Source organism: Amphiprion ocellaris, chromosome 3, assembly GCF_022539595.1.
Source record: "Amphiprion ocellaris isolate individual 3 ecotype Okinawa chromosome 3, ASM2253959v1, whole genome shotgun sequence".
NCBI lineage: Eukaryota > Metazoa > Chordata > Actinopteri > Pomacentridae > Amphiprion > Amphiprion ocellaris.
The window spans coordinates 14,252,754-14,274,611 of NC_072768.1; the positions used below are offsets into that span (position 1 = coordinate 14,252,754).

At 39.0% G+C, this 21,858-nt stretch overlaps 2 protein-coding genes across 2 annotated transcripts; both read right to left on the bottom strand.

Annotated features, from left to right (window-relative positions):
• Window positions 1-1,375: 1,375 nt before the first annotated feature.
• Window positions 1,376-15,797, bottom strand: ap4e1 (adaptor related protein complex 4 subunit epsilon 1). Its single transcript, XM_055009136.1, has 21 exons — window positions 15,476-15,797; window positions 13,259-13,330; window positions 13,014-13,137; window positions 12,230-12,303; window positions 12,029-12,150; window positions 11,748-11,907; window positions 11,445-11,611; window positions 11,277-11,350; window positions 11,054-11,176; window positions 10,862-10,971; window positions 10,630-10,773; window positions 9,910-10,018; window positions 9,701-9,819; window positions 8,516-8,818; window positions 7,455-7,566; window positions 7,243-7,378; window positions 6,893-7,148; window positions 5,397-5,954; window positions 5,127-5,317; window positions 4,889-5,049; window positions 1,376-3,775 (listed from the first exon to the last, which is right to left on the bottom strand). The coding sequence occupies exons 1-21, from the start codon at window positions 15,614-15,616 to the stop codon at window positions 3,615-3,617; spliced, it is 3,417 nt and encodes a 1,138-aa protein (XP_054865111.1). The 5' UTR covers window positions 15,617-15,797; the 3' UTR covers window positions 1,376-3,614.
• Window positions 15,798-16,432: 635 nt separating this feature from the next.
• On the bottom strand, window positions 16,433-21,580 carry gnb5a (guanine nucleotide binding protein (G protein), beta 5a). The gene is made up of 11 exons (XM_023283431.3): window positions 21,349-21,580; window positions 20,699-20,835; window positions 20,548-20,589; window positions 20,044-20,120; window positions 19,814-19,946; window positions 19,457-19,600; window positions 19,271-19,362; window positions 18,078-18,126; window positions 17,862-17,958; window positions 17,553-17,719; window positions 16,433-17,462 (listed from the first exon to the last, which is right to left on the bottom strand). The coding sequence occupies exons 1-11, from the start codon at window positions 21,482-21,484 to the stop codon at window positions 17,451-17,453; spliced, it is 1,086 nt and encodes a 361-aa protein (XP_023139199.1). The 5' UTR covers window positions 21,485-21,580; the 3' UTR covers window positions 16,433-17,450.
• Between the last annotated feature and the right edge of the window lie 278 nt (window positions 21,581-21,858).

Here is a 21,858-nt window from a genome sequence, read left to right on the forward strand (position 1 = left end):
GGCAGTTTTCTCCACTTTTCACACCTCAAATCAGGTGAGTCTTGGGGTGAGAATAAATACCTGTCAGTCAGAACTGAAGAAACCTCTTGGATGAGAGATGAAATGTCTTGAAAAATCCAAAAACAAAAGTCCAGTTCCTTTCTACTGAGACCTGGATGACTTAGAACCTACACAGATAATAAACATGATCAAAACAGCAAAAACATGCACATTTTATGGTAGTATCATCAACAAAGCAGTAACATAGATGATAAAATATTAGAGAGGACGTTATAAAATATTATACAAATGCCTGGCTGTGCAGGTAAAACAGTAAAAGTTTGGCCTCCTATTGTTTTAAGCCTGGATCATGGATTTATTAACAGCAATTGATCTTCTGATCCGAGTGCAGAATAGCAATAGTTCTGAGATGCAGAGTGAAGCCAGACCATGTAGAGATTTAAAGGCAATCAACAGAACCTAAAATTGAATTCTACAACAAATGGGGAGCCGGAGTAATTCAGCCAGGACTGGAATAATGTGTTTGCTGCATCTAGTCATTGTGAACAGTCTTTGCTGCTGCATTTTGAACCAAGTGGAAAATGGATAATGTCGCATTGTTTAGGAAAGTGAGAAAGAGAGACAATTAGAGTGTTAATGAGTTGTTTGGGTATGTTTTTGGGGAGCATTGGTCTGACTTTGGCAATATTTACTATTTGCAAAAAGCAGGATTACACAAAAGTCTAAATGTGCTTTGAGTTTCTGGCCGGTTTGGAGGAAACAAACAGCTACATGATGTTCTCTGCTACTGAAGACACTGATAAAGCATTACTACTACAGAATGGGTCGGCTAGTGAGACAACTGTTATGGCAGCAGAAGTGAGTCATAACAGCAGTAATAACATGAATAATATACTGTGAATACAGTCTGTTTGCTTTACCTTGGTACTTATTTTTTTAAAATTTTCTATCAAATTAGCAGCATGGTACAGTGAGCAGAGCTAGGAAACATTACAATCTGAGCAAACACTGGAATGTACTAAATTATAGCTAAATTAGTGTGTTACGTGCTAAAAAGGCTTCCTGTTAACTCCTGTTAAATGTGGACTGTACTAAAGGGACAGTCAATAAATGCGGCCAAATGTTATGGAAATATTTTTTCTTAATTTGTTGTGTGCTTAAAATAAATAAAGCCCATTCAATAAATATCCTGGAAATGATGTATAACAGTAGAATTATGTAGAACAGTGTAAGAGGAAAGAACACCAGAAACCATTTCCCGTTTCTGTTTTCATAATATCCCTCCTTGTTTCACATTCATTACATCTGTTTATTTGCATTCAAAGCCTATATAATGGCCTTTACTGAATGAATAATGAGTGAGTCAGAGCGAGGATAATTTACATGTGTTGAATTTATTCATAATTTAGCAGAATGTAGTGACAGGCACTCCAAGAAACAAAGATTTTTCATTGTACCACAGGCACAAATCAAACACGCCATCTTGGCATTAGAACATAAGGCGTAGGGCAAAAGTGGAGTTTTAGAGACATAACGCTGCGCTTCAAATCAGGACACAGCAAGGAGATTCTTCCCTTCAAGCTGAACTTTCTTTTTTTTTTTTTTTTTTTTAAAAAGGAAACAGGCTGGAACATGTCACACACACTGAAAATCATTCTGGCACAGAGCAATCAAACAGCACACGAAGCACAATGATTCCTTTTCCTCCAGTGAAATGAATATAAAACGTTTTCTGTAAGAATATAAACTCAATAAATATGATTTTAATACTGCATTGATATAAAAATATAATAGTCAAAGACCACTGACATCCACCTCTAACCAGCTGACTAACCAGAGACATAGGTGCATAGATAACCCTCTCATCCAGAAGGCAACAACATCTTTATAATGAATGGACAATATAGAGTGAGAACATCACTTCCATGTTTAAGACAAAATAATCTTATTCTAGATGTAAGAAATAAACGAGGGGGCATTAATGTCAGCATGATGCAAGCAAGAATAATGTAAACCCTTTTTTGCTGTGCTGAAACTTCAGCAGTGAAGACTAACAGGTTGCTCTCGGAAAGCAGCCTTCTGTAAATATTAGCTTACTTTGAAGACTGTATTTACTTGAAGCATTTCATCTCCAAGACAACCAAGTAAATGCCAGAAGTAATTAACATCGTTTACTTTCACTGTCATCAACTTCCACCACTATGAGCTGTTGCCAATATTTTCCTGTGCTTTTCCCTCAAAGAGCAAGACATCAAAGAAACACAATCAGCCAGTGTAAGAATGTGTTTGATTTCATTCACTGAAGAAGCTAAATCAAAATCTGAAGCCAAGTTCTAAATGCACATTTTAGTCTGAGTGATTTTGATGAAATTGTTATAAAAACTTCAACAAGGACATTTTCTGACACACCTCACAATATGGAAAATGTATGAAATCACATGAACGACCCATCGACCCTCCTCCATTGTTATGAATCACATGCAGTCAGTCACTTCAAAGGTTTCCAACAAACCTGTTTTTTCAGGTTTGCTTGTACATCATCATATGATTCTGCTGAAAGTCAAAAAAGAATCATCTTGACTTATTGCTCAGCCCTTGTCCCAGCATTTAAATCCAAATGAGCTTCACTGTCATGATTGTTCTAGCAAAGAAAATGGAGCTGATTTTAAGTCACAAATTAAAAAGCAGAACATTATGCAGATCTGGACCACCGGATGAGGAAAATGTTGAAATTTATTATTTTACCTTTTGAGATGACTTTAAAGGAGATCTACTATGCTTTTCCTTATTTTCTGTCAATATTAGAGTGTTGGATGCTTCCGTTAAAAGTTTCAAATAATGAGGTAAACACATGTGAAAGTAATCTCTTTGAGCCAAAAACTGGCTTTAAACTGCTCTGAACACCAAGTTTCCAACCGTTTTTTTCTTGTTTGCAAAGAACTGACCCCACCTTGGATTTTTTCACCTGCTACATGCTCACAAAGGCAGGCCTCTGGAGGATGGCTAATCAGAAGAAAGCAGGCTTTTAACAAGGGATAAAACTGCTTGTTTCAGACAGAGGTTGAACCGAGGGGCTGCATCAAGGGGCAGTACAAGAGAAATGTGGATTATTTTTTAACTGTGGTTTATGCAAAACTACTCTAGCGGAGTCCCAGAATAAAAAAAATAAAGAGCTGAAACTGAGCAGAGCAGGTCCTCATTAAAGGGGAATCGAAGGAAGTGTGCAATCGTCATTTAACCAGAAACAACACTTCAGCCATTCAGTCATAATGGAGACCTGACATCACTTTAAGACAATAGTGTTACTCTGGCCGCCCATAGAAGGCTAACCACGCTATCTTCTGGCCCAGAGCTTATTACCAAGTACCAAGACTTTCAATGACTTCCAATAAAACTGTTCTACCAATTACATTTTTAAATAACAACAGAACTCAAACACATAAAACCGACTAAGCAACGTCTAGCGGCACGGACAGATAATAAACACTGCAAAGCAAAGATATGAGTTCACAACACTAGATGTCTCCTGTTCTGTTTTGCACTACAGCTCTGTGTACCTTCCTCTTCAGCAGTGGAGGGTTGGTGCTTTATTTGCTCAGTGGTGCAGCTGGAGCTCAGTGGCCCTGTAAAGCTCTCTGACAGTGGTAGATCAGGCAGTCGGGCAGGTCGGGGATCGGAGAGCGAAGCCACACAGCCAGCGTTCCTGCATGCACGCGACAGTGCATCAAACACGGCTGGTCCTGGAGGAGGCGGCAAGCTACAATACCTTCCATACCTGAGGGGCAAAACATGAAGGTTAGTCACTAAAAACATCGGAGGAGTAGAGGTTGAATTTTACAAATATTCATCATACTGTGGAACATGACACATTTCTCTTATGTATCTGTCAGTTTCAAAATCTAAATGATTATTATTACTGTTCCTTTACAATGAAGTACCAAACAAAGAAATAATGTCTAAAAAGTCTATTTTATAGAGTGTTTATAAGAACAACAACACATCATGGTGAATCTTAATGTCATTATTTTGTAAAGTCTTAATACCTTTTAAGATACAGCCATGGTTGAAATAATTATTAGACCACCATTGTCATCAAAAACAATGGTTATGCAATCAAGTACTAACTCCTGTGTGTATCATGAGACTAAAACAGACAGAAAAGAAAACATGGAATGCCTAAAAGCTGCAGTACAATGCCATAGCGATCGATGCCAGAAGTTAAGTGATTTTGGTTATTATCAAGAAAACAATGGAAAATAGCTAGATATCAGCTCTTAAATTAAATTTTTTTGAGCTATTTTTGTTGTTGTCATTATCTTTGTCCACACAAATGTACCTTTAGTTGTACCAGGCATTAAAATTAACGAAATGAATTACAAAACAAGGGTGGTCTAATCATTTTTTCCATGACTGCATTGCTTCGATATTTATGTTTTCTTTTAGATTTTCTTTTATTCATCTCTGCATACACAGAGATGAATAAAGTTTTACTACTACTTTTATACACTATCTTGTAATACATTAAAACAAATCACTGAAGTTACAAGCAACATCACACAGAAGTGAAAAATGTATACAGTAAGTTGCTTCACAAAACAGTCTTCATATAGTCCACATGTTCTTTTAGGAGCTTTCAGCTCCACCTCATGGTCTGTGTTATATCTAAAGTTGACAACATTTCCATACTTAATCCATAAATAAACTAGTTACCATAAATAGGTAAATCTGAGAATTCTAACATTTTAATGCAAATGCTGGCCATTACATAAATTACACATCAAATCATACTCTCTGATCTGTAAATCAAAAGATCAACTTTGGTGCTTAGTCAACAGAGCTGAAGTCACTGAGAAAACAGAATCTGAGCAGGAAACAAATGTCTGTTCACCTATAATTTCCACAACGTGAAGCTGAAGTCTCCTCTTCAGGACATTCAGAGTGGCTGTGAGCGGTTCTTGGCCGTCACTTATCAGCGTCAGATTCTGCTTCGTGTCATGAGAGAAGGCCAACCACATCGTCCCGTACTCCTCTGTGGACACTGTCAAAGGTCTGCAGCAAACACGTGAAATCAATAAAGAAACAATCCCAACGACGTCGCACTGAACGCCAAAGCATTAATATCTCACCTAATGAAGCTGGTTAGAGGGAGTTTGTATGAGAACGCCGCTGACTGAGGCAACCCAACAGGTAACTGGTACGACACCATCCCGACTAATTCAATGTGAACTGCAGGCCTCTTCACTGTCAGCGAATACTGACACACTGCTACACTGTGGCTTCTCACCTCCTCCACTGGACTGTCACCCAAACAGGACACCTGAAAAAAGACATCTTCCTTATGAAAGACTAGTGGATCCTATAGGACTTCTCTGACCATTTTATAGTGAATAAATTACCTCAAGTTCATCAGAGTCGACCTGCACTAGTATCTGTTGAACAGCGGAGTCAGATGAGTTGCTGATAAAAACAATCAGCAGTAAGGAATCTTCTTTCTGCACATGACAAACAGAAAGCTCCAGGTTTTGGTTGGTGCAGAGGTGAGTGATTTCTGAGTGAGAAAGTTCAGAGAGCTCTGCAGGAAGATGAGAGGAAAGAGCCAAGTCTTTAGGTCTGTCTGGGTCTTCATGTGGAGCAGGATCAGCAGCTACCACGTAACTATCCCTGATGACAGCTGGTTTACTTTCCTTTCTGTCACTTTCAGGGAGCTCTGTGTCTGTATCACAGGTGCCATTAGTAGCAGCGAGGCCTTGAGAAAGCCGAGATGTCAGTTGAGGTGAAGAAACAGCCAGTTCTGAGGTGATATTGGAGTCCAGTAGGTTGTTACACAGCAAGTTATCCACGGTGCTGGGAGGAGAGATAACAGAGTTGGATACTTGCTCACTGGTGCTCGAGGCTGTGCTGTGACCTTTGGCTTTTCTTCTGAATCGCTGGGTTGTCGGTTCAGATTTTCCCATCTGTAAGAAGAAAAAATGTAAGTTGTAGCATACACATTTTAAAAGCAGCGTTTTAAGGTCATTGTTAATTAAAATAAATAAATATTTAGCTGAGAAAAGGGAGCAATATTCCAAGAAAACACGTAAACATTCCAAGATTAAATTGACAAATTTACATCCAGTTGTCAGTCATCTGAATCAATACACCGTATTCTTTTGAATGGACCATTTCATGACACTGTCTCTCCAAAATCTGGCTGCTTATGATAAGTACTATGTTGATTCAGGGCTAAAATCACAATTTTTCCTCTTTGCTTAAATAAGCTACACAGAATAATCCCATTAGGTTGTCAAAAGCAGCCATAACGCATGGCATGTGGTTGTATTTGTGACATGATAAGGATGATCCAACGTTGCCAAGTAAAACTGACAATTTTTCCAAAGTTTTATCCAAAAATTTGAGTTTTTTTTCTTTAATGTAAGAGAACATCCAAGTTTTTTAATCCATTTAATAGCTGTGTCTAAATCTTTAGATGTTGAATACTTGAATTTGAAGACATCAGCGCAGGCTCTAAGAAGTTATGAAACAATGTGAAACTTTTTTGCACAGACCAAGTAATTCACCAAGAAAGTAACTGTCTGACCGATCATCAGAAAATAAAGAAAGTAAACATTATTTGCAGCATTTGACACTCTTCTGTCTGATAAACATTTTCAAATCTGGTCATTCCTCCTTATAAATGTGTGAAACTCGCCACTCAAAAACAAAGACATGCACAAACAGAAAACATATTTCATTTAGGACTAACTGAGCAGATTCATGTCTGTCCCATGTGTGCAGCTGCTTCACAGTTAATGACCTCTGGCTGCTGAAATAAGGTGTTAAATGTGTATTTAATCTCAACGTCACAATATAAGCAACTGTATCAAAACTGACGAGTAAGAATCAACAAGCTCACCAGACACACAGAGCTTTGAGAACCCAGGCCAACAAAAAGCGATGAGGCCAGCTGCTGTTTCTCTTGATCGGACTCTGGAGTCGGTGTCAGAGATGGAGTCTGGCTGTGGAAGCTGTCGGCTTCGCCCTGCTGGCTGGGAGACCGGAGGGGACTGGGAACCTCAACCTGGGCAGGTTCTTCTACAGGCTCTTTCTGGGACAGATAACCTTCCCTACCCCACACTCGCTTCACACCATCCAGCTTCAACGTTGCAGAACTAAAACAGAAACAGCAAACCACCAGCGTGGGTTTAAAAACATAATCAGGGAACTAATTCTACCAGCAGATGTGTGAGTGTCCAGTCCACATACCCTCCTTTGTGTGAGAGGTCAGTGCTATCGCCTGACAGACCAGAGCTCATGGACAACAGTGTGGGCGACTGTCTGTCAGTGATGCAGGAGGACATGCTGATGGGCAGGGACAGGCCGTAGGGCTCCAGGCTCAGTGCTGAGGCAGACAGCAAAGTCAGAACAAATCCAAACAAGGCAGTGAACACGCTGCCAAATGCTCTCATGAGTGTTACCTTTTGTTCCAGCTAGTTCCTCTTGTCGTTGATGGGGAGGCTTGTAAGGAGCAGCACCAGCAGCCAACGCCTCGGACACAAATCCATCCAGAAATGACAGAGAAGAATCCACCTGGACAAGATTATGACAGTAAGTTAAACTTCTACTTTAACCTTCGTGTTGTCCTGCGGGTCAAAATTGACTTGTTTTAAAGTTTGAAAATGTGGGAAAAAAATATATTTTCACAGTGAAACTTCTGGTGTCCACATTTTCAACATTTTTGGGAAATCTCTGAACATTTTTTGGTGGAAAAAAAGAAATGTTAAAAATGTTCTTAAAGAAAATATTAGAAGTTTTACTGATATATATGTAATCACTTTAGATAATTTTAGAATTTTTTTTGGAAGATTTTTACTCATTGTTTAAAAATATTTACAAGAATTTTCTTGCCAAATTTGGGGGATTTTTTAAAAATAAAATGTTTAGGGAAACTTTTAAGGAATTATTAGGATTTTCTTCCTGCAGGTTTTGCAAATTTTCAGAAATTTGGGGAATTTTTTTGCAGAGTTTTTGGATTTTTTTCAGATTTCAAAACAATATTTTTTGGTGCCTGTAAATGAGGACAACAGGAAGGTTAATGGGGCCGAGGAGTTATTTTTTACACTTTGTTTGGCCACAAAAGACAATCAATCAGAGGAATCAGTGCATTTAGTAAATTATTCATGTTCTCTAATCAACTGACACATTAATAGTGAATGCAGATATGTGACTAAACCAACCCATAAGACGGCTCCAGACATGCTGCAACAGATGCTCAGATTCTGGCTGAAACGGTTTTTCCTGCTATTTTGGTAAATAGTGCCATCAATCTAACCAGCTCTGCACCATAAAGGGCAAGTGCATGCAGGTTCTTATAACCGTCATTTAACAGGCGTTTACTCTGCCAAACGGCTGCAGAAAAGTTACTGTGTCAATGTTATCAATGTGCTCAGTTAATATAGACTGGAAACAATGTTGCATCACAAAATATCGTACACCTAAACATCTTTATTGCTATCAGGCAGCCTGAAATGCATGTTACCTCCACGGGCTCCAGGCCGGCACCTCGAGGTAACACCCTGGCTCGTAGTTCAGAGTCTTGGCTGAGGTGCTGCAGCTCCTGGGCTCTTTGTCTCAGCACCGTGTCCAGGGAGCTGCCGTATGTCTCAGAAACCTGCTGAGCCACAGAAACACCTGAACCACCCTCACAGAGCTTCGTCATTGCTGTGAGGACCCAGCTCTTGGTTTCACTGCTGCAGTTCTTCATGTCCAGCAGTTTGGCCAGCAGCCTCAGGACCAGGGCTGGTTCAAGATCCGCCCTCAAATGAGAGTACTCCCCGAGGACCTGGGCAGAGCAGAGAGAAACCAAAGGTTTAGTGTATATAACAAAGTTCTGTCTTGCTTCTTACAACTAGTAATAATTGTAAGAAGTCTTCTTCTGCAATAAATTTAGGTACTGTAATAGTACTAATGTGATCTCATCTTCCTTAAAGTACTGAAACCTCCTTTGGTGTCAGCCAGAAAAAAACAAATCACTGTCTATTTGTGTCCCTTGTTACCAACTGCATGTCTACTGGCAGCGACCAGTTAAACGAAAGGTGTTTTTTTCTATTCTGAAATTTAGGCTTGAAGTGGTAAAAATGATCAGATAGTTAAATATAATAAGAGTCAGTGAGCTAAAGAAAAATACACATCATTTTGTGCAGCAGAAATATGTTTTTTTCCTGGTTCCTGTCTTGTTTTTCAGCTTCTGACCTCTCCCTGACTCTTACCCCAGCAGTCAAATGTACAGTTATTAATCTTTAAAGTCACTATTATATGATTTTTATGGTATAAATGAAAAACATATTAAATTGGCTGTTTTTATTGGTCATATTTACTAGAAGCTACACTGCAGACCTCTTCAGGCCCTGTGAGCAAATTAGATCAAGTCAGCCAGACTCAGCTTATATTCTGGATATATAAACAATAAACCAATGTTGCTTCTCCATGGGCTTGCTTTTATTTTTCTGCAGTTATTCTTAGTAAGATTTATTTAAGAGTATTCTGTATTTTCATATCCTCCTTTTTTATGCCTGCAGTTTATAAAAAAAAATGAGTAAGAAATGCTTTAAAACAAGCATTGTATTCTTTGTACACACAGTGTTCTTCTGCTTCTAATTCTTATTATAATTACATAAGAATAACACCAACTATTCATTATGTTCATCGTGCTAACAGCACTCACCCAGCTGATGACTTGGAGGAAGCGCTGTGGCAGTTTGCCAGGTTCTCCTCGCAGCAGAGAAATGTATGAATTCACAGCAAACAGCCTCAACTTTCTGTCCTCTTCCACACTGTCAAATCCTGGGCAGTAAAAAGAAATTAGCCATTATAAAAACACAATCAGTGTAAATATCTGAACACCAGGATAAGCTGAGAGTGTGGTCATCTTACCCTCAGACAGCAGTTTAAGGAAACTGTTTGGGATGTCAGGCTGCATCATGTCTCCACCGACTGAAAACACCGTGTTCATCGTCTCTATGAACCATTCGTTGTCGGGGGCATATGTATAATGGCTTATAGGAAAAAAAAAAAGGAATACTACAGAATACTACAACAGCAAAAAGAAACAAATGAGGTATGAAAAGTACAGCAAAATGTTATGAAATAATTGAATTAATGTTTTTCTTTAACTAGTTAATTTTTGGACTCAAACTGAGTCAGCAGCAGCTTACTGGGCTTCAGTCAGAGCCACTAATGACACAAGTTTCACAAATATAATGCTTATAAAAACAACACAGCAAATCTTTCAGGTTTCACTGGCTTTCTCTGAACTCTACCTGTACTAAAAGCAACAATATGAGTAAAATGAACTTTTATAAAAACAAAATATATTCTGATGTTTCTAAGGAACAAACAATTATCCATTTGGCCAGTGATTAATTGTGTGGTAGCTGCTTCACACAATCAACAGAAAAACTGGAGGAAAAACAAGAATAATTTGTTTCTTTAATCAATGAACGAATTCCAGCAGACAGTCCATTCAGCAACTGGCTGTTATTCCAATATTCATATCAGCATTTGTCTGCATCTGCTGATATTTTCTGTGTGCAGTGGGCCCACTAGAGGTAAATGAAAGAACATTTAACGCTGAGCACTATCAAACTTAGAAGGATATTTTTCTGCCAGTTCTGCCACTTTCCCCACCAGGTCAATAGTAGTGTGGTCATCTTTACTGATACGCAGAAACTCCAGCATCTTTTCGACAATAACTGTGACATTCTGGGCATTTGTGATCCGAAAGAGCAACTCCAGCGTCTACAAGAAAACAGAAAAAGATCCATAATGCAGCAAACCCACGACTCTGTGACGTCAGAATTCAGACAACATCAGCATCCGAACTCACCTCTCGCTTGATAATGAGGTCAGGATGATCAAGACACTCTATGATGGTCATCTGATGCTGCAGAGCCAGTTTAGGATCCTGCTGGACCACGTAGGTGAGGGCCTTCAGGCCTGCAGAAACAACACATACAAACAGTTTGTGTCCATTGAAGGCAAATTATAAATGATGAATCATGTTTTCTGTTGCTCTTACCGAGATATTTTAGATTGATCTTCGGTGACAGAACAAAGTTGCCAATGCACTTTGCAGCTTTTTCCAAAAGCTCAGATTTAGGATGAATTGTGTAAACACATTTTACACACTCATACAAAATTGCTGTAAATACAGAGAGATACATATAAGTGGCAGCAGGTATTACTTAAATGACTGCAAACAAATAGGGTTACTAGAAACACTAATTATAGATCTGTCCCACCATAGGTGATGTTATGGTTCATCTCTGCTCTTCGTAAAGACTCGTCGAGGACTTCGTGCATGATCTCACTTGTACTGTGAAGACAGAAAAGACACACAAAATCTATTTGCATGACATGATATCATGGATTTACAGTTTATCTGAAAACAAAACAACAATGTAATTTACCTCTGGTCATTTTTCCCAAGTAAGGAGAGTATTCTAAGAAGCTGGATTTGAAGCCAAGGAGCTGGAACGCTGTGATAATTAAAATCCATGGGCAGCTTTCCTCCCACCACCTGCTTTAATATGGTGACAAAACTTGCTGTCAAGTCTTTGTAACCTTCTGGATTCTCCTGCAACAAAGCAAAGACAAAGGAGTTAATTGCACCACTGCAGCCCAAACTGTACTATGCTAAAATTATTAATAATAATAATCTGTTGTAATGTTGTAGCCTGATAAATAATATAAGAGTCACTAAAACAAATTACCTGGATCATCTGTAAGTAAATGTGTAGAGAAGCTGTCATCACACCAGGATCCTTGTCACACAGAGCTTTGCGAAACTTGTTGTGGATGTGTTGAACTTGATTTGGTGCTATTAGGTAGAATTTGTACAATGCCAGGACTGCTTTACGTCGAATGATTTCTCTACAAGTTTGAAATAAGAAATATTTATCAATTATAATGCTCAAGCAATTCTTCATGTTACAGTTAACAATATGAAAAAAAACAAACATGATTGATCGGTAAGCTACCAAGCATTTCTTACTTTGGGTGATTAAGTTTTTCCTCCACCAGAGGCAGAATCGCAGGTATCATGTCTTTGGGGAACATCTGGCTGACAACAGTTAGAGCCATGCACACTTCAATAAGGTTTGTACTCTGAAGATCCTGCAAAAAAAAACACATCAGCGTCCTGTTGTCTCTTTCAGAAATCACACGACTAAAGCTGGAAAAGCTTACCACCCACCTTCAACACTGTGTTCACCAGGAGAAGAAGCAGCTCATGACTTTCATTCAGAAACAAGGATACAGCGAGGTAACCTGAAAATCACAAACAAACTTATTTTGTGCTCAAAGCAGTTACATCCATGAAGTTACGGTTACAAAAGAATATAGATTCTGGAAAACTTCCTCCCGTTTGAAGCTTGAAAAGGTCAACATTTGTGTGGCTTTTCCCAACAGTTCTTATGTCATTGTGTTACAATGAAAAGGGAGTTGAGGGAAGCTCAGTTCCTCCCCAAAAAAAGACTAGGATCCCGGGAAACAATAAAGCAACATGACTGAAGGGGACACATTTTTGTATTTATGATTTTGCATGGACAACTTTCAATTGTTGATCTGAGTACTTTTGCATATTTATTGAACATGAATACAGTCTGGTGTCAGATCAGCAATTTTCATCAACCAGCTGGAGCCCACCTCCAGACAGCACATTCAGTTCTGCAGCCTCGCTCATCAACACCCTGCCACAGCAATTTTTCCAAACAATGAAAAATTAATTATAAAAATGGAAATGAGCCAAAATCTACTAGAAAGTATGGCGCTTTCATTGTTCCCTGTAAAATTTGAAATTAGAGGCTCAATAAAGTCTTTTCTCACCTTCTGAAGAGGTCAGTGGCTCTGACCACTTTATACCACCTCCCTAATCAGCTGCTACTTAAGGATTTTTGTATAAATCAGACTAACTGCGCTTTGTAAAACAAGTTGGCGAGAAATTAGTACATTTGTAAGCCTGTTAGAATACAACATACCAACTCTCTTTTCCAGAACACTGCCTTGTTGAGCCAGTTTGATGGCATGAATGTAGCTGAACGAAGCCTCGTAGCCCAACATTTCACAGTAGATTGTTCTCACCATGAGCTCCTTCATCTGCCTCTGAATCAGGTTATAACACATGGGAGAAGTAAACACATCGGTCATGTTAAGCATCACTGGATCTGTTTGAATAATGAGGCTTCTTGTTCAAAAACAAATGGGAAAACCAGGAGAACGGTACCATGGTTGTGTTGGGGGAAGACACCTGTTCTTTGATAGATGATAGTTCACATTGGATAAGTTTCTCTTCCTCCTGCAGATGGGGAATCACAGGTAAGAACAAAATCAATCAATCAATCAAAGTTTATTTGTATAGCCCTTTACAACAGCCCACAGGGTGACCAAAGTGCTTCACAGTAAAAAAACTGAAAAAAGTAACTTAAAACAGGACAAACAATCACACTCGCACTCACACCTACAGGCAAATTTAGAATAATCAGTTAACCTCAGCATATTTTTGGACTGTGGGAGGAAACCAGAGCACCCAGAGGACACCCACACATGTACAGGGAGAACATGCAAACTCCATGCAGAAAGATAATGGGAAGACAGTGACATGAACCAGGGATCTTCTAGCTGCAAGGTGAGAAGTGGTAACCACCACACCACTGTGTAGCCCGTAAAATATACAATAAAACAATAAAATAAACAGCAAAAAAACAGCACTAAAATATAACATCTAAAAGAAATAAAAGTAATAAAATGTCACCATGCCACTAGGTATGAAAAGCCATTTGAAACAGGAAGGTTTTGAGTTGTGATTTACAAAGACCTAGGTCACTGATGGTGTGCATGTCGGGTGGGAGCTTGTTCCAGAGCCTGGGTGCAGCTACAGAGAACGCCCGGTCACCCCTGTGTTTGTATTTAGACCTGGGCAGTTCAAGCAGCCGCTGACTGGAAGACCTCAGAGCTCTTTTTGGTCCCATAATTTAAAAGCTCTGATTTTAAAAAAAAGGGGGGGGGGAGCAAGACCGTTAAGAGTTTTTAAAAAAGAATTAGAAGTCTTGACTGGGCTGGAAGCCAGTGGAGAGTGTAAAGGACTGGGGTGATGTGCTCATGTCTGGGGGTGTTCGTTAAAAGACACGCTGCAGCATTTTGCACGAGTTGCAGGCTGTGGATAGATAACTGGGAGATGCCAATGTAAAGTGTATTGCAGTAGTCCAGTCTAAAGATCAAATACTGAGAAATTCCTTGTATAAGTGTGCGCTAACTTGTTCTAATTGCTTTCAATGATCATGTTCATTTTGAGAGACCACACTTTAGGCCACATATCAAGCAAATATCAAGGGCAGTAGTGTCCATGCTCAGCTGTACTGTGTATGTGTGGAATATGTAGATACAAGCCATGGACAGGTCTTACATAGCCAGACCATTCTCTAGTGCTGAAACAGCGCTATGCAACATGGCTTGGCTGTATCTCATCAGCATTTTAAAGGAAAACACAAAGCTCTGTCATTTTTGCATTTCTTTCAAGATAACTAAACTGTGGCGGGGATAAGGACAGAATGCTGCAACTGTGTTCACTCAAAATAGTGATGATATAATTGTTTTGGTGGACATTTGCATGAAGAGAAGCAAAATAGCTAATTCACTGAAACAAGTCCTGATTTATTACATGGGCCAAATCTTTGACAGAACTTGAACTTTTCTACTCAAGTAGTATAATAAAAATAACTATGCATCCATGGATATCTGCACCTGGAGTATAATCATGACTTTAGAACCAGAAACTGATTCTGCAGAAGAATAATGACGCAGTAAGCCCCATCGTGGAAGCTGACAGGATGGCTTTCTTAGGTGTGTTACATATTAGACCCTGGTCTGAGGCTGTATTTTTGAGACTGTCATTGCTAGAGTGCAGATTTAGGATGTAAAAACTCAACCGTGGCACCTTTTGCACTCATAATGCGTTTTCCAGCATAAAAAAGTAAAATCTTTGATTTTCATTGGAGAGGGGCTTTAAAAAATTTTAGCTGACTTTTGGACAAATTATTACCTTTGAACACTGACGAACAGAAACGGGAATTTTGTCAGCCTTTGACCGAAAACACAATTACCAGAGTAAAAGCAAACCTGCTGACTGCAACATCTGGAATATCTGAGCTTCAAACAGGATCATGAACGCACCAGCAGGACAAGTTTATAGAAACAGTCCCAGCTCTGCTATCACTGGTTTAATCACAAAATAATAACATAGCACAAACGACAGTCTGTCTGTAAATCAGTGTATGTTGGCACAGTAGTGTTCGGTACATAGTTAGTTGGTTAAAAGCACACCTTTATTCCAGTTAGCATCGGCAGCTTAGCAAGCTAACGTCAGAGCATATCACCAAGAGTCAACAGTTGACAAGGCTGAGACTTATTTCTGTTTGATTCCAGTCTTAAAGAATAGACTCACATGTTTTGAAGTTAGTTCAGTGATTCCTCTGATGAGGTTTCCTAGTTTGGAGGTGGAGGACAGCTTCGCGGAGCCCGGCTGGGAGTCTAAAGAGAGGAGGCTCGGCAGAGCTGTCAGCGTCTTCTCCACAACATCGCTCATTTTGGCAGCGGAGAGGAAGCTTTAAGGCCGCTTCTTTCTTCCAGAACACACTTATTAAATCACCTATCCATCACACGAACAGCATGTTCTACAGAGACAGCCTGGGTTAGTTATTGGACACTTAAAACGAGGACTGAAGGTGAGACAGCAGCTCGCAGGTCGGCCATTGTTTTGAATCAGCAGGATGCGCGGAGCCTGTTGATGACGTCACTTCTGCTTGCATTGAAGGAACTTTACTAACAACCTTCAACTGAACATTGTCTGCTGAACTTAACCCTGCTATTGTCCTCATTTACGGGCACCAAAAAAATATTGTTTCCTTGTCTGAAAAAAATCCAAAAATTCAGCAAGAAAAAATCCCCAAATTTCAGAAAATTTGCAAAACCTTCAGAAAGAAAATTCCAGTAATTTCTTAAAAGTTTCCCTTAAAAGTTATATATATATATTTCAAAAATCCCTCAAATTTGACAAGAAAATTCTTGTAAATATTTTCTAAAAATTAGTCAAAAATCTTCAAAAAAATTCTAAAATTATCAAAAGTGATTACATATATATCAGTAAAACCTCTAATATTTTCTTTTTTAACATTTTTTTCCACCCAAAAATTTTCAGATTTCCCAAAAATGTTGAAAATGTGGACATCAGAAGTTTCACTGTGAATATATATATATATATATATATATATATATATACACATTTCCCTCATTTTCAAACTTTAAACCGGATCAATTTTGACCCGCAAGACAACACAACTGCTCAGTATGTTGACATGAAAATAACTGTAAAGCTATAAGAAAAAGAAGAGAAACACAGTAATGATATTCCAAACTCAGTTTAATATGTTTGTAATATTTTGATTAACAGTCCCTTGTATATCTGTACACTAAACTACAATAAAATAATTACAATAAATATGAAATTACAGCCATTGGACAACTGCATGAAAAGGAGTACATTCTGATATATTTTTTTCTATGTGTTTGTATTTATATAGCTAGTGGGGGACCAAAAGTTCAGGGTGTCTCTAGTGACTGAATGTGCACATTAATAGTAAGTGGTTTCCAACAGCTGGAAACGAACAAAGATGAGAGGTAAACTATATTTTCAGACCACATAGATGGAACATCAACATCATACATTTTAGGTTCACCTGTGAATGTGCTTTTTCGTGTCAGTGTAATACTGGCAGGCGAGTTGCTGCCAAGAAAGGACTAGTTGGGTACACAGGGTGTTGAGCAGTAGTTTCATATTCATCTTTAACAAACTGCAAATTTGAGCTTTTGTTTATAACATTTTATCCCAATACTCCATCATATCCAATATTATCTTTAACTGGCTTCAGACTAAATAATATTGTCATCATTTCTCCAAGTCAATAGAAATATCCTCATTAGTATCATTTGTATTCCAATATTTCCCAGTGGAGACACCCCATCCCTCAGCATTTCTTCTCAGTCTCATGAAGTTATAATACATGTAAAAAACAAATAAATAAACAAGTGATGTCCTTTATGTGGGCACATACAATACATGACTTTATTGTGTCACTTCTATCCTAGACTGATGCAAGTCACTACCAACAATATTTTCTACAATATACTTTTTACATTGTAACCATAATTACTTCTGTGCAAGCGTGCCATTTGGTTTAATTACTCTTTGAAATATGTAAATCTACCCTGGCCAAGAGACGGGAGTATATACACTGCTATTGATATGCTCTATGTACAATCAAAACTGAGTCTCTATCTGTGTGATTGTACTCTAGCAAACAGAAACATCAGTGTGTCTTCAGCAGGTCTGTCTACTATTTGATCCTTTTGTGTCTTGATGCTTAAGCCCAGATCTGGAAAAAGAAAGAACGATCAGACATTACAAGATGTCACCAGAAAGGTCACTGCTGTCAGATCGGACATTAATAGCGAGCGTCTCCTACCCGAAGAGTGTGGTCCCAGGAACCTGTGCAGAAGGCCGTCCCATCGGGGGAAACACGCAGCGTACTGACACGGTTCTCATGTCCAAACAGAATAGAGACTCGTGTTCCTTTGAGAACATCCCAAACATTTATGGTGTAGTCATTGTAGCCACCAAACAGTAGTCGGCCTGGGGGGAAAAAAAGCACATAAATGGTTTTAACATCATCTAAAAGCAATATCTTTACATTCAGGAGGAATTATTCTTCTGTTGACATCAATTTAACTCAGTATTCAGAATAACAGTGAAGAGAAAATTATAAATATCCAACCACTGAGGGAGAAATCAACGCTGGAGACCCCAAATATGATGCTCTCTTTGGAATAAATGGCCACTTCTCTGTCTGCCCTCAAGTCATACAAGCGGCACTGTAACAAAGAAGAGAGTAGTATTTTAAAAATTGATTTAAATATGTTTCTGATCGCAGGCAGGTAGCTGGTATAGAGCAGTTTAAGATAAAATCAAGTAATAATATCTGAGTACTTACTGTTGCATCATCTGAGCCAGATGCAAAAGCATCTCCACTGGGATAATATCTATAAAAAAAATTTAAAAAAAAACAGACAGCAAGACGCAGTTAACAACAATAACAAATCACTTTCTTCAAGCCATTATGTGGAAGATTATATTTCTGACTTTTAGTGACTCCCAGTGGTAGCATAAAAAAAGATGCTGTGGCTTCAAATGAATAGGCTACAAATAGAATATCGATTGCACAGATTTTCATTGGGAATGTTTCATATAAGATATAAGATTTTATATACGAATGATGTAAAAGATGTTGTCATCACATAAAAATCTACCATGTAGAGCAGGGGTGTCAAACATGCAGCAGGACGACTTTGTAAAGTGTAAAAATTACAGAGAACACATTAACTGCAATTTGTAAATTTGTAAGACTATAAATTTAAAACAATTTCTAGATCACGACAAGTTGTTTTGATCATAAAGTAAAATACTAGATTGCTCATTGTTCTTCTGTCATTTTGTGTCTCATTTTTGTAATATCTTGTCTTGCCTGTGTTGTTTTTTGTCTGACTTTTATCGTTTGTCTCATATTTTTGATGTTTTGTTTTTCGTTTTTGTCATTTTTTGTTTCCTTTTTGTCTCACTTGTGTTTTTTGTCTCATTTTTGTCATTTTGTGTTTTGCTTTATTCATTGTTTTGTGCATCGTTTTGTAGTTTTGTTTCATGCTTTTCTCATTTTTGTCTCGTTTGTCCATTTTTATTGTCACTTTGTAACTTTTGCTTTGTGTCATTTGTCTCATTTTTTCTCATTTTGTTTCTCGCTTTTGTCGTTTGGGTCTCATTTTTGAAATATTTTATCTTGTTTTTGTTGTTTTTTGTCTTTTTTAAAGTAAAATACTACATTGTTCATAATGTTTTGTAGAAAGATAATTCCTTAAATGAGAATATTTTCAGAATGGACTTTTTTGAACTAAAACAACGGAAAAATTTGGAGTTGTCGTTATTTATCAGATATTATGTTATGATTTTACTGGTCCGGCACAGTTGAGATCAAATTGGTTTGAATGTGGCCCCTGGACTAAAATGAGTTTGACAGCCCTGATGCAGAGGCTTTAAAATATCTGTCATTTCCTCACTGAAGGATAAAATAAAAATATATAACACTTAAATCAGAAGTAAAAACTGATGACGCATCTCGAGGCAGTGACTTACCGCACACTATTTATGTCTGATTCATGAGTTTCAAAGGACTGGATACACTGTCCTGAGCGCATGTCCCACACGTTAGCCTTCTTATCGCAGCCCTGTCAGAACAACAAAGCAGAACATGACACAATATTTAAAGTTTAAACTGTTCTAATAAGCCGTGACTGATGCTGTGTGGAAAAGTGTCCTCACCCCTGAGACGAATGTGTTTCCGGTCTCGGATGGGGCCAGGTCCAGACACAGCACGTCGGCTGCGTGTCCATGGAAACTCTGCAACAGCTGCCCGCTCTCGACATCCCATAATGCACATGTTCCATCCCCGCTGGACGTCAGGATCTTTAACAGAAAGAAACCATGACGAGGAAGAACAACGGCTGCTCTCGAGCTTAACAAAAAAAAAAAGTCAATATGGGCTGAGACAGGGCTATAAATGGACCGTCTTTACTGTGTGAAACATCACGTGACCACGACGTCAAACAGGAGCAAGTGTGAATTATTAACAAAGTCAGGGAGCCATCTATCTCACTGTGGAAGGCAGTGATTTCTGACCTGCATATCGGAGTTGGTGAAGCTACAGGCGGACAGGTAGTTTGTGTGCATCGCCACCGACTTCTTCTTCGCAGCCAAGTTCTCATTCTTGTCCAGGGACAGAGGATACACCGAGCACTTGTTGTCCAGGCCCCTGTGTGTACCGGAAATAAACCAAACTATAAAAAAAAACAGAAAAGCATAAAGATGACACAACAGATTCGGACCATCATGGGCAGTAACACACTCACCCACAAGCAACAGCGCAGCCAGAGGGGGCGTAGGCGCAGGCCATCACCCAGGTGCAAGGCATTGTCACAGCGTGTTCCTAATAACCATCAAAAGACAAAGCTGCATGAGCCGCACCGGGACACTGGGAATTCATTAGTCATAAATAGAGCAGAACAATGAGCTTTGGGATGGTAAATATTAGAGATGATGCAGTTTGTTTAAAATCAAAAACTTTGAAGGACATTTTTAAAGAATGCCGAGGTCAATTTTCAACTCTAATAGTGATTTTTTTTTTGTTATACAAACAAACTCTGCTTTTTATGCCATTATAAGACACAATAGACATCTTGTTGATGTGCAAATCATCCTCCCGCCTGTCTTTTATGCCTCATAGATTATACTGTCTACATGATATTGGGGAAAGCTGACATTCTCATAGGAGGAGATGGAATAAACACATAAAACGTACAAATATCTGTCAAAATCTCAGCATTTTCTGAAGGCTGAAACTTGTATAGATTTACCTTGTTAGTGGTGAAAGCGTCCCACACAATCACTTTCCCATCCTGCAATGAGATACAAAACACATTTATCCAACAACAATTCTACTTTACAGTTGGTTGCAAACTATAAACTCGGGACTTTGAATGTCAGCAGCGGCATGAAGTGTGTGACCTGTGAGGAGCTGACGATTCTCCTCTTGTCTTTGCACCAGTCCATACACAGAACTTTGTTTCCGTGTCCCTTCAGAGTTCTCCGGGTCTTCATGACAAACTGACCAAGACCCTCCACCTTCTCTGCCACCTGATGTACTACACACACACACATGAAATGTACATTACGTTAAAGCTACTACTGTAAATGGCAGCAGCAAGGATTAAAGTACAGTAGGCCAACACTGAACGGAGGAAAAGGCCGATATTGAATAAATCTAATCTGTCATGTTCCCAAATAGCTTCAATCTCATAAAACATGCATGATCAATAGATTATCTAGTTTTCACATTATTATTTCACAGCCCTGCTTCTTTTACATTCTGAAACGTGATTGGACAAAACCAGCACACAGTAGAAATTATGATGGAAGCAGTGGGCTGTAAAATGGGGAGGCAAACAAACAGCCTCCTCCAGCCTGCAGCCAAATCGGTCACATCAGGCCAAATCAGATCCGTAATCTGCTTCCTAGAGACTCAGATTCCCTGAAACAACAGTAATATTTAACCTCCGTTAGAGGAACAGCAGACGGCAACGAGACATTTTCTGCTATTTGTCCCGTCACAGTGTAAACGCAGGAGTGAACCGAGGCCTCTCCATTTTCAGACTCACGCTCGACATCGTGCAGCTTCGCTCTTTCCTCCTCCAGCTTCGACTTCAGCGTCTCCGACTCCGTTTTAAGATGAGCCAGAGTCTCGTTCAGCTGTACCTCCTGTGTAGCCATTTCAGGGATTAGAGGGGATCTCATATATTTCCTTTGTGCAGGAAGCGATCGGCAGCGAAAAGGCTTAAAGCGGAGCTAACAGCTGATGCTGCTGCTGTCATGACGTCAGAGGGATGAAGATGATGCTCCTCGGTTTCCAGGGAGGAGGAGGAGGAAGAGGATCCTCCATCCTAGTGATGCTGCGAACAGTCTGCATCCTCAGCAGCGGACCTGCCTCACCACGCTCAGATAAATAATGTATTTACACACCACACACGCAAAAATAACAATAATAATGCTGACTTTCTGTAGTGCAAACACAGAGCAAATACACCACTCTGACATTTTTACCTAGAAAACGACAGAAATGCAGCAAATGTTTTCATATTACGCTGATGCAAGCATAAAGTTATCGTAAT